Below are 12,371 nucleotides of genomic sequence, written 5' to 3' on the forward strand. Positions count from 1 at the left end.
TCCCCCCAGCTATTAAGCTGGCGAGGTTTGGGATTTCCTATAAAACGCATTTGTCTTCAGCGCTATATATTGGCAATATAAAAACATACATTCCTGTGCCCATCGTCAACTATTGGACATTGTATGTTTAGGTCAATAAGGGCAATACTAATGTTTAAACGCAACGCTGAATTTGGTAGTAGGCCTGCATGTAGTTTTGTAAAGAGAAGCTGTCCTAACAGATGCCGCTGAATAGGGGTAAAATGCACGTGATGACGGAAAGGCTCCCGTAAAGGACCCCCTTGCAACTAGATAGGAAATCGTCCACCTTTGGTGCAGCATTGAGGTGTAATTTTTTCATGCTGAAAAACACCTAAACCTTACTTGAATATGAATTACAATTACTGAAGAACGTGTGAAAACTTGAAGTGATGCGATTTATACTTTTTGTTTTACCAACAGACTAAGTAGGGTCAAATGCAGATTTTGCTATTTTGAGGTATTTTCCTGAGGGAATTCCCTTCATAATAAAATATGATTACGAAATATGAAACTAAAATCACTTCCACATATTTGGTGTCTAGATAGGGTGTAGTAAGCTATAGTCATATTTTTATAAATCGAAAAAAAAAAAATAATAATAATTTGGAATTTATATTCACCGTGATATTTCATGGATTCCAACGCTTTGTCAGCATTGGTCCAGTGGTGACATGCGTGCGTTGAAACTGTTTTGTTGAATAGGGTAACGCTCGATTCCTACAACTGCAGTAATTTATTTTTAGTGCTGAACAAAGTGAGGTAATTGAGGGGTTTTATTTATTTATTTATTTTATTTATTTGATTGATGCTTTACGCCGTACTTTAGAATATTTCTCTTATACGACAGCGGCCAGTATTATGTTGGGAAGAAACCGGGCAGAGCCCGGGGGAAACACACGACCATCCGCAGGTTGCTGCCAGAACTTTCCACGTACGGCGGGGTTGGTTTTAGATTTCCCACCTAGTTGCTAAAACATATCCCTCCGCAGATTACAGGCAGATCTTTCTGTGTACAGCCGAAGAGGAAGTCAACATTAGCTGGACTTGAACTCACCGCGGTCGCATTGGGGCAGGTTCCTGGGTCATTGTGCCGCGCTAGCATGCGAAGACATCGGCCACGGATTACGGAAGCGGTAGATCTCCAGGGGCAACTTTGGATTGAGTCATACCTAGAACCTTAAAAGAGGAAGTTGTAACTTCCTCGCTTCGCGTTGAGTATGAAGGGGATAGTGTAACGACTGGTTGACCCGTATCAGTATAATGGCTCGGGCGGCGCAGCTTACCTGCCTTCGGTAAGGCGTCTCAGTGAAGCAGCAATAGATGAAAGAGCCGTGGAAATTCGTCCTGCAACAAGGAGGCACATTACATGCACTCTAAGGACTCCTTCGTCGTTATATGACTGGATAATTGTTGAGTACCACGTTTAACCCCAAACACTCACTCACTCCTTGTAGATTACGTCAAAAAATGGATGATGGGGTGACTGTTTCCTCCTCTAAACCCAAAGTTCGAACAGAAAATTTGATAGTCGCATCGTAAAACATAAATCACAGTATAGAAACTGAGGGGGAGGCGGCATATTTTTTAATCCCGTGAGGTTGCGCTAGTGTGAAGAAGGACTTCTAGCCATTGTTACCAAGAGTGGATTGTAGCGTAACGTCTTCACCGTTACAACGTATCAGTTTGTATCGTAACAACGTACTGTCTATATTGTGACATCATCATGATGAGCTCGGAAAGGAACATATGACGTCAGTAAAATAACGTCGAGGTTCTGCTTCCGGGCGCTTCCGTGAAGTTGAAGTTGTCATCATCTTTTTAAGTCCCAGGAATCAGTTGTCAACACCGACATTCACGTACATGTAGCCTACATATCACACACCGAGTTAGGGAATGGTTTTGAATATTTTCACTTCAGTAAAACAAGGTCAAAATGCAAATTTTGTTGTTGTTGTTATTAACTTACCAATATTAATTCTTTTTTCCTAAACAGAGGACATTGTTTTGTCGCCGGTATTTATTCAGCGATTCACATCATAGGGCTAGAACCTCCAATGCACATGATTTCATACATGCATAGGCCTACATCAAGATTCACTCTACAACACAAACGGTATAACAGTGGATGGTCGGATATCCCACTATTGCATTCTACCACACACAATTTCCCCATAACATTGAAACTGGTATAAGTCTCATCACCGGCGTTAGATGATATAGGCCTACATTGACGTAAATGCGTGGTGCCGTAGCACGATCTCTTGTGTGCTACAGGTAACTTCTTCCCCATGATAGCGACATAGGGGGTTTGCTCCGTTGCCAACAGTAGCCAGTCAGAATACAGCTTCCTTGTAACCAATGGAGTGCTTTGTTGACAGAGGCAAACAGACACGAAGGTAAAACAGCACTAAGCAGTTCAACTCATGAACTTCACTGTTGAACGTATTAGCAGAATCCCCGCCTGTTTTGTTGACTTAATGGGCTGAGCTTTTGTACGAACGTCATCGGAGAGACAACAATGATCGTGTTATTTACAGAGATTTGTAAAAAAAAATTCAGGTTAACCCTTCCACCACATCACGATTAACAAAAAATTTATTTCCCACTCTATTATATGCATAAAATCAGTGGATTTTATACTTCACTATAAAAAGTCAGAGTTGAGTATATCCATTACTCCTCTTTCATGTTAACTCTTTGTGTATGCGCAACATAACCAGCTATGTCTACAGGCTTTGTTTCACCTGAACATAATTGTTAGACATGATTTAGACAAATTGCACAAATTTTCCCCCTCAAGCAAAATCACTGACTTGTGGCAGAACTAGAATTTGGTTTCGTTTTCAGAATCACAAACGCTGTCAGACTTTTATACGACGCACACTTCTCACTTACACAAATACAGTTTTACTTCTGAAACGGTGGCAATTGTATAAATAGCCTCGTCAGCGACAAGGCAGATATTCCACTGACGTGGTGTAATCTTGATAATGAATATTCACGAGCTCGAGCCAACTACCATGTTCCCCACTTTGTTGACTATAAGTCTACCCTGTGACTTGTCCCTTGAGCCAGTGTTAACCAACTACTCAGAAACAGACAGGAACGAAAAGAGCAGCTTTAGGGAGATTGTATTTATTGCGAAAGTATACACCTGTAACTGTTCACGTTAGTTCCCAAAAATGAAGCTTTTTCTGCAAACCACGATTTTGTGCTTTTTGATGACAGCTGGACTGTGTCATGGTAAGTCTGAAAAAACTTGATAAACAGGGGTACAAACGTTAAAATATGTTACTATGTTACATCTACCGATTCGAGACAAGCCTGTCACAAGTGAAACTTCATGGTTTTTAAATGTTTAAATTTTGATTTTAGTGAAACTTGCTTTTTAACAACTCATTTTTACATTTTGATTTATTTGATTGATTGATGCTTTACACCGTACAGTAGGAATATTTCACTTTTATTTATTTATTTATTTAATTGGTGTTTTACGCCGTACTCAAGAATATCTCACTTATACGGCGGCGACCAGCATTATGGTGGGAGGAAATCGGGCAGAGCACGGTGTAAACCCACGACCATCCGCAGGTTGCTGCAAGACCTTCCCACGTACGACCGGAGAGGAAGCCAGCATGAGCTGGACTTGAACTCACAGCGACCACATTGGTGACAGGCTCCTGGGTCATTACGCTGCGCTAGCGTATTTCACTTTTACGACAGGCCCAGCATTATGGTGGGTGGAAACAAGGCAGAATCAAAGCGGTTGAAGACTTTCTCACTAAAACTCAAGTATACGTATTCATCGCAACAGTTACAGGCGTCATGTTACGACTGAAATTAATGTTTCTTGAAAAACACAGTCGAAGGACGTTTGTAATTTTTGACATATTTAACCACCCCATTGTTGCAGATGAATTCTACACGCTCAACGGATTCCTAGATTGGCTAGGTCAGTTTCAGTCTGCATACGTCAGCCCCAACACGGCTTATCGGAGCCGGGCCTCTATCAGAGAGGTGGCTCACGGGATTCGATCCCTCGTCCCCCAGTTTGACGACCTCAAGCATAAGTACCTGTTATTTGGCGTATATGGTTTAGTTACCAATCCTGACCATCTGGTAGGAGCTGACAAGTCAGCCGTGCCCAGCAATCTATACAACGCGCAAACCGTCAGCAATGTACCAGAGAGCATTCGCAAACATTTGACACAAATTATGGACTTCAAGATCGAAAAGGAGGGACCAAGAAAGTACAAGGCTGAGGGTATTACACAGGTGAAATACCCGGATGGTACAGCTGACACTATTGCAGCAGGTACGTACAGATAGTTCAGCTAGCATATTAAACCACCAGGCTTTCATCAACATTATCTCTTTGCGTTGTCCAAGACGTACTTTAAGATCTGATAATGGATGACTAGAAAGTTAATATGTACATGTTGATTTATCAACACGATCAACAGAGCAAAACCATTTCTGAGGAATATTTTTACACCTGTCATGCACCGGTCGTTCACACTGAACTCAAAGCTATTTCACTGTGTAAAAAAAGATGGCCAGCTTTACAGCTAAAGTTAAATGCACATGGCGCGGTAACACACCATGTGCATAAAACCATTTGAAGCTTTGCTAATGTTAACTCATATGTTATAGCCTGAAGTGGTCCTTTCAGAAAAGTGAATGATTATAACTGAACGCCATGCAAGTGGATAACGTTTGTCATATCGTAGAGACCATCTCCTTATAACACTTAACCAAGAGTTTATAAAATGAATAGGTGTAGCATAGCAAGGATATGCTTTCATCTTGTCAGACCAGCGTTTCCTTTCGTTACTCAACCTTTAAAACAATAATGAGTATGTGTGAGGAATCGGGGACGTTGACAGCATCGAATGATTATGGCTTCGCACCATTCTGGCAATATTTTAGCCAAATGGTGGCCAGATGGACAATAGCGAAGTAAACCGTAAACTATTTTAAGCATGGCGTATATGTAGTTATCCGCTAAGGAAACAAAAGGAGATTCATGGTCACGGACAAAATTCTACATGAAACAAACTTCTCAAAGATCATGTACAGCTATCCATAGAAACATCATGGCAATTGGCTGAGGTTCCACAAAACCATCACAGACTGACTTGTTGTTCACATGGTAGTTACGAAGGTCTTACCAGAACAGCCCTTGTGGGACTGGTTGTTCACAACTGCCTTAAGACTTAATACCAGATTTTAAACTTTAATTTTTTAAACAATATTTCACCTTAAAGGCGACGGTCTGCATTATGGTGGGAGAAAACCGGACAGATTCTACTTCAAACCAAGACTTCGGTATTTAATCTTGGCCCATACATAACTGATGAAACCGTAAACATATATTACGATTTAGTACAGGTATTAGCAAGTACACTTTTGAACAACCTGACCCTAGTTTAATCTAACGGTTTATTTATTTATTTTTGATTGGTGTTTTACGCCGTACTCAAGAATATTTCACTTATAGAACGGCAGCCAACATTATGGTGGGAGGAAACCCAGCAGAGCCCGGGGGAAACCGGGAAACCGCATTGATGATAGGCTACTGGGCCATTACGCCCTTCTCTAACGGTTTAATCTATCTCAATGGATGACGACAAGGAATCAAGAGAGTGTGTACACAAGACTGTTTATTTAACATACAAAGAGTAATTTCTACACTCATAGAACGAGAACAAGTATAAAATTCACCAGAAGGCATATACAAGCAGGCAGCGTAAGACACGTTAGCAAAAGCGAAGCTGCACAAACCAGCAGATGCTTCAGATTTATATACAAAAAAGTATTGCACAATAGAACCTTCAAATAACAATCAACCCAACTCACATCCTGGCATATAACCGTTTTGTGAACTGGAAACCCTGTTTTGCTTTAACTTTCTCAAAGTTTGAAGCCATCCAAACCTTTCCCTACACGGCGCTTGGGTTCAATGCTAAAACAGAATGCGACTCATAGTTCGCCAATTAAATGCATTTGCCAATAAAACCTTGTCCACATGGTACAGTTATCACCGCCATCTGTACGTACAACTATTTGTTCCACGAAGGTTGTAAGAGTCCATTTTCCACAGAATTGAAGCATTTCGCTATAACCGAAATAACCTGAATCGGACACAAATGAATTCCACCATTATTGCTCACACATCCGTGCATGTGTGTAATACAATATTCGGCATTTAAATATATGTACTTAGTCCTAGTAAAGGTACAAGTTCTTACACGAGAACACCAGATATATAAAATGCACTGAACGCTATATATCAGTGCTAGTTGATTGTTTAACCACATCTCTTCGCGCATTGCCTAGAAACAATTCAGCACAAGAAAATTGAGAGGCGCAGTGCCTAAATGGCGTCATCATTGTAGATGGATGCAGGAAGCGGGGTAGGAGCTGGAGATATGTAGATACACATTGTGTACACTCAGACAAAATTCCTCTTATTTTGTCAGGTTACCTGGTCATGGGAATTTGTGCAGGATTGGAGTACAACAGGGCCAGTAACTTTAACCTGGAGAGTATCAACAACCTCGTGGCCACGACGATCGGGGAGCTTTTGGTGGCTTCCGCTCTGCGAAGCAGAAACGGTAGGCTGCAGGGGTTTTCTTTAATTTGGTAAACTAGCATAGGACCACTCCAATGGACCTATCAGGACCTTTAAAGGCACCAATGTTACGTCAAGCGAGCAAACACATTTATTGAATTTAGATGCACATCGTAATCGGTATGTATAGAAACATTTTACATGAATGGCGTTGGAACATTATATTTTACATTACATTATCATATGTGACAACGCCGTGTATAAACCGTAAACTAAACTACGCAGTCCGCAAAAACAGTACTTTACTCGCTTCCGGTAAATATATAAGGCATGGGTTCTTAAGACCTTATACCCGTGATCAAGGTTAAGCATCATGAGAACTTACAATACACATCCTATCTGTACTAATATGATGGAAGCAAACGCATAGTTTATACTGATCATCTCTGAATTCCATGATGCGAACAGTAACTATAAGAGTACGTTATTTTAGGTACACAAGGCAACTATGTCGGTCCTTCAGGAAGCTGGGATGACCCGAACATGCCTCACGAGTTTACCTTCAAGACGCCCCCAACGGCAGCCACGGATCCCCAGGTAAAGGGAGCAGTGGATGGGTTCCTCATAGGGAAGAAGCTGTCCAAATTGGGCAAGAGAGACGGCTTCTCCTTGCCCCAGGTCATTCGCAAGTATTACCAGCAAGAAGCTAAGTACCGGTTTTACCTGTTCTATCAGAACATTGACCGGCTGGACCTGGAGGACGAGGTGTACCGATGCGCTAGGATCTGCTCCAGAGAAGAGGCATGTGGCACCAACGGGGTGTACGACTTGCGCATTGTCGACTGTCAACAAGACGACGAAAAACTGAAGCGGGCGGCAGATACCGCCGTCGATAGGTTCTACACCCGCTACCTCTTCTGGTCTGCTCCGCTGGACGTCGCCAAAGGGTAGTGTGCTGCCGTTACAGGAGACAATCGTTGTGGACACGTCAATTAATTCACCATCATAGCGGCCAAAACATACCAAGCCGAAGCTTCAAAAACTGGTGACTGTGGATAAGGAATATGTTAAGGTACTATACAAACGCTCTTTCATGTAGAGTGTCAACGTTATCAACAATCACGACAAACGTAACCCTTTTAGGTCAATAAAATTAAAATAACAATAACTGAACCTTTTATGAGGGCTGCTGCTATTTAAAGTAGTTTGATTTCGAGTATAAAAACTTACAAGGCAACGATCAGTTGTGATTATTACAACCACAGCGACGTCCAAGACGGGATCATCTTCTTTTCTTGTTCAGCCGTAAGATACAGTCCCGAAAATGTTGGTACGTTGTAACATAAAAGTTTGACATGATAATATCTTTAGTCTGTTCGCAGGACTCCGTTTGATAAAAACTGCCTGATAATAATCAAGTAACTAATCTCCGCGGCTTTCGTTGCCATAAGCGTTATTGTTGAAGTTACCTACACATATACATGTATACCAGCAAATTTTAAAAAAGCACAACGTCTGTCTGGCTAAAAACATGAGATATCATTAATTTTATATACAGCCATAGCAAAAACGAGTACAGAAAAATAAATAAAAAAACATACCAAAATTTATGCACGCAAGACTGGAGATCAATAAGAAAGTTACGAAAATGAGAAATCTCGACAAAGAGGATTCAAAGGTTTGCTATCGGTTTTGGTCCGTTTCAAGAAACGTTTTAAGTTCTTCAGCTCTGAAACCGGTCCCAGTCACGTAAGACACGATTCACCTCCAGTATATGGTTATACACAAAACCCAGTACAGTGAACTCATCTATACTTCTTGGATCTGTGTTTCAAACTTGACACAAGTATATACTATAAGATGAAATCGCTTCTTGTATTCAATGGCACATTCCATACAGCCGTGAAAATTTGAAACTTCTTCACAATGCTTCGTGTTTGATAAATGAAGTTGAAATTTAGATACATTTGTTCGAATATAGCACTGATAAGGTGAAGAAAATTTTCATTCTGAAGCCGAAAAATAAGATCGTATTTCAAATCTGGACTCCTGTCAGAGTCCTTTGTGGAATTGGCTTTGTGGAATCGGTCCCCGTATATGAATACAAAGACGCAGAGCGTATAAAGAGTTTCAGAAAACACCAAAAATGAGATCACAGTAAATCCCATACCGCTTAACATGGATTAATGTTGGATATATCTTATCGGACAGGTACTAAGTATAAGCCTAACCCGCCTGACACAAATCCACCCCCAAGCCGAGCATTATTTGCTTTGTAAATTATGTGTCTTTTCTGGAGCATGCGGAGATCAAACGGGAACAGACTGTGTTTTTTTTGTCTCACCAGATGGCCCTATAATATGAAGAAAAAGAGACTGGGCATACAAGTCATGACAGTGGAGAATAATATCTGTCCATCCCCTTGAGACTCATTTACACCAGGCGAGCTTCACATTATTCCGTTTTGGGTGAAAACTGTAAATCTCAAACAATGAAGTGCTTATAACAAACAAGTGCTCAAAAGTCAGTACCACTGAACCTACCACTGAACCAACCACTGTCCATCCATATACTGGTTTCCAGTTCTTGTAGATCGACAAGATGTAGTTACAAGAAGTTCTGATCGTTCTCCCAGACCAAATTAAAACGATAAACTTGGTTTGCTCAAGTAGCGTCTTGGTTAGTTCGTATGTTCTGAGTTTTGAGCACTTATATACAATTCACATAGAGTATCCACCTCAACATATGCAAAACTTGTTGACATACATTAGCTAGCCAGAACTTATGCATAAATTAAAAGAGGGACAAATATAACAATAAACTAAGCTTAGATATATGAAGCACTCAGATAGGTATACTAAGGGGAATATGAAAATAATTAAAACAAAAAACATGAACAGACAATGAAAATGGCACAACACTAAGATGCCGGAATAGAAGCACGTGATGATCAAAACTATACCACTTATGGTGGAAGTATATGTATGTGCAATTCAGGATAAAGAAATCAGGAAAAAAAAAAAACAAACAAACAAAAAAAAAACACCAGTGTTCTCAAATCTCTGAAGAAAGTCTGAGAACGCAGTATTCTCTAATTAGTAGATCTATTTGATTACTGTTTTAATCATCCTAGGATACATGATATGTGGTCTATCATAACCAGGGACTGTGTCAGACTTGTATATTATGACAAGAGCAAGATTTGTGAGATACAGAATATAGTATTCCCAAAAACATGTACTTGTGTGAGGTAACCTTCAAGTGACTACCGTAAGACAAAAATCTGAATCGACAAAACAGTACTCCACAAGACTACCACAAATGACCATTGCATTACAATCAAATGCAAAATTCATCTGGTATTGCAAAAATGAAATGCAAAATTCACACAACTTATTAAAAATAATACATTAAAGTTCACAATACTTGCATTACGAAATGCAAGTTTCATGCAAATTATCACCAAACTCTCTACAAGCTAATGCAACACTAGACCACAATGACCTTTATATTGCTTTCTGCAATGAGTGATTATTTGTCTACAAGCTCTCCCTCCAACGAATCTCACATCACATCTGATTGGTCTTTTGACTTTGTTGCTAACGGATACAAGATTAACCCCCTCCCCCCCCCCCAAAAAAAATCGTAAAACCTAACCAATATAAAATAAGCTAGCAAGGCAGTGGTGCAGCTCAAGTTTACCTTAAAAACTTCACGCAGGGACAGGGTGTTTTTGGCATGCTGTGACTAGGTGTAACTTCCACATTATTTTGCACAAACATTTACAACGACAACAAAACTATAACTTGGCTGAAAGTTCCCACAAATAATACACCATATTGAAATAAACCTCACAGTGTATGTAAAAGTCTCTGGGATTCTACTCCAAACGAACTTGATGCATCCCATTTATTTATTTACACACTTTTGTACAGGTAAATGACACGAATGAAATTTATATTGGATCTACTATTTCTTCAAGTTTTAAACATTTTTTTTTTATGTTTATTTAAAAAAATTTCATCTCGCTGTTTTTGCTTATCGGTGAATTTTGTATGCTAATAATAATGGGATACATCCAAGTATAAGAGAGCACTGTATATGAATATGTTCGTATATATACAAGGAATATTTTACATGACTAAACAGCTTACAATATTTGTGTATAACCTATCAATTCTAGTGCTTACAGCAGCTCAATATCATGGACAATACTAAGAAACCTTTCAAAATATAATCGAAATTGAACAATGTAAAAAATTGTAAAGGAAACGTAAATCTCCATCACAACCATTGCAAACTGCTTATGTTTACTCATAAGTAGCTATAAACCTATCAACCAGCTCATCCACAGCTTTTTGATCTTACTGTGATCAAAGCATAACACACATTCAAACGAGAACAACAACAACACTGGAATTTTAAAAAATCCATTTCTACACCGAATGTCTTATTTGGACTTGATTCTGGAGATCTTTTCAAATACAATACGGTAGTTAAAAAAACAACACACACACACACACACACACAAAAAACAATGGGTACCAGGTAAACTGGTTTACCAAGTCAGTACTCTTATTACAAACCAGCAACAAACTATACAATTTTTTCCCCACAATATATACATACACTTACTGTTAAAAATTCATAATGACACATGGTTATCCAGTGCAAGAAGTAAAACAGCAGATTATGGAGAACTTCTACAGGTCTGAGTCCAATTTCACAAAACTTTTCGTCCCTTTTACTCATATAACATATTGCTTTTATGGCAATATAACCTATGTAGACCTCATGTATGAAAAAAAGGTCACCAAAAATTTTATGAAAATGGCCTCAACTTGGATTATATTGATAAAGAGCCCTTCAGTGACAAAGGGCCGTCTCTTTACTGCACTTCACCTACAATCACCTATTTCAAGCACCATATTTTGCTTGCTTCTGATTGATTCATCCACACAATAGGGCAACTTCAGAGTTTCTTGCGGTGTTTGATTAAATTCTTATCGGATAAGCTTAAGTGTTGGCATCAATTTAAGGCCTGTGTGTAGTGCATGTTTACATACCAAAATAGACAGTAAAATGTATAGGAGTAATATTTTCACAACTGCATCATTACAAAACTGACAAAATCCAGGTTTACCTATATCTACCTGAAGAGTAATCACCAACTTATATAAGGCTTTTGATCATATGTCAAGGAGTTAATGAATTTATCTCTGAATGTACCAGAGGCATAGGTGCATGACTTTTGATACAATATGTTCATAAAAATAGCACAGATAAACTTGTACTAGAATTCTCTCCATTTAAATATGTATACATGTAATTTCAAAGACTATTGGTCCACAATATTTTCAACAAGAATGTACGCTTTGGGATCAAGACTGATTTAAAAATATTATACAAAAAAACAATACTAGTTCCATATCATCAATGTAATTAAACTACCAAAAACTGCTGTGCACAATTACGAAGGAAAGTGGTTCATAAGTTTGTTGAAAATTGAGATGTGAGCACTGGAGACCAAGGAAGTATCAAAAAGACAAAACATTGATAATCTCAGTCAGTGATGTATGGCCTCTTGCATGTACGTACATATACACAGAAGAACGGTCAAATGTGGTGTGGGCATTGAACATTGAAATAAACGCTGTGTATTATTTCCAGCTTGACTATATTTCAACATTACATACATCATGTGTTCAAGCATGTTTTGATTCTTAGCCCCCCCCCCCCCAAACCCCCATACCCCCCTCCAAATTGGTGCACCCAC

The 12,371-nt window shown here is 39.3% G+C and overlaps 1 protein-coding gene across 1 annotated transcript; it reads left to right on the forward strand.

Annotated features, from left to right (window-relative positions):
* Nucleotides 1-3,108: 3,108 nt before the first annotated feature.
* LOC135467762 (uncharacterized) lies at nt 3,109-9,578 on the forward strand. Its single transcript, XM_064745600.1, has 4 exons — nt 3,109-3,264; nt 3,935-4,336; nt 6,504-6,638; nt 7,089-9,578. The coding sequence occupies exons 1-4, from the start codon at nt 3,204-3,206 to the stop codon at nt 7,544-7,546; spliced, it is 1,056 nt and encodes a 351-aa protein (XP_064601670.1). The 5' UTR covers nt 3,109-3,203; the 3' UTR covers nt 7,547-9,578.
* The last annotated feature ends 2,793 nt before the right edge of the window (nt 9,579-12,371 follow it).

This window comes from Liolophura sinensis, chromosome 6 (assembly GCF_032854445.1).
Source record: "Liolophura sinensis isolate JHLJ2023 chromosome 6, CUHK_Ljap_v2, whole genome shotgun sequence".
NCBI classification, from domain to species: domain Eukaryota; kingdom Metazoa; phylum Mollusca; class Polyplacophora; order Chitonida; family Chitonidae; genus Liolophura; species Liolophura sinensis.

Excerpts from the sequence above, each read along its gene's own strand:
- LOC135467762 (XM_064745600.1), top strand. The coding sequence starts at position 3,204 with ATGAAGCTTTTTCTGCAAACCACGATTTTGTGCTTTTTGATGACAGCT. Across the intron at positions 4,337-6,503 it reads AGCTGACACTATTGCAGCAG|GTTACCTGGTCATGGGAATT; the intron begins GTACGTACAGAT and ends TTATTTTGTCAG. Across the intron at positions 6,639-7,088 it reads CGCTCTGCGAAGCAGAAACG|GTACACAAGGCAACTATGTC; the intron begins GTAGGCTGCAGG and ends ACGTTATTTTAG.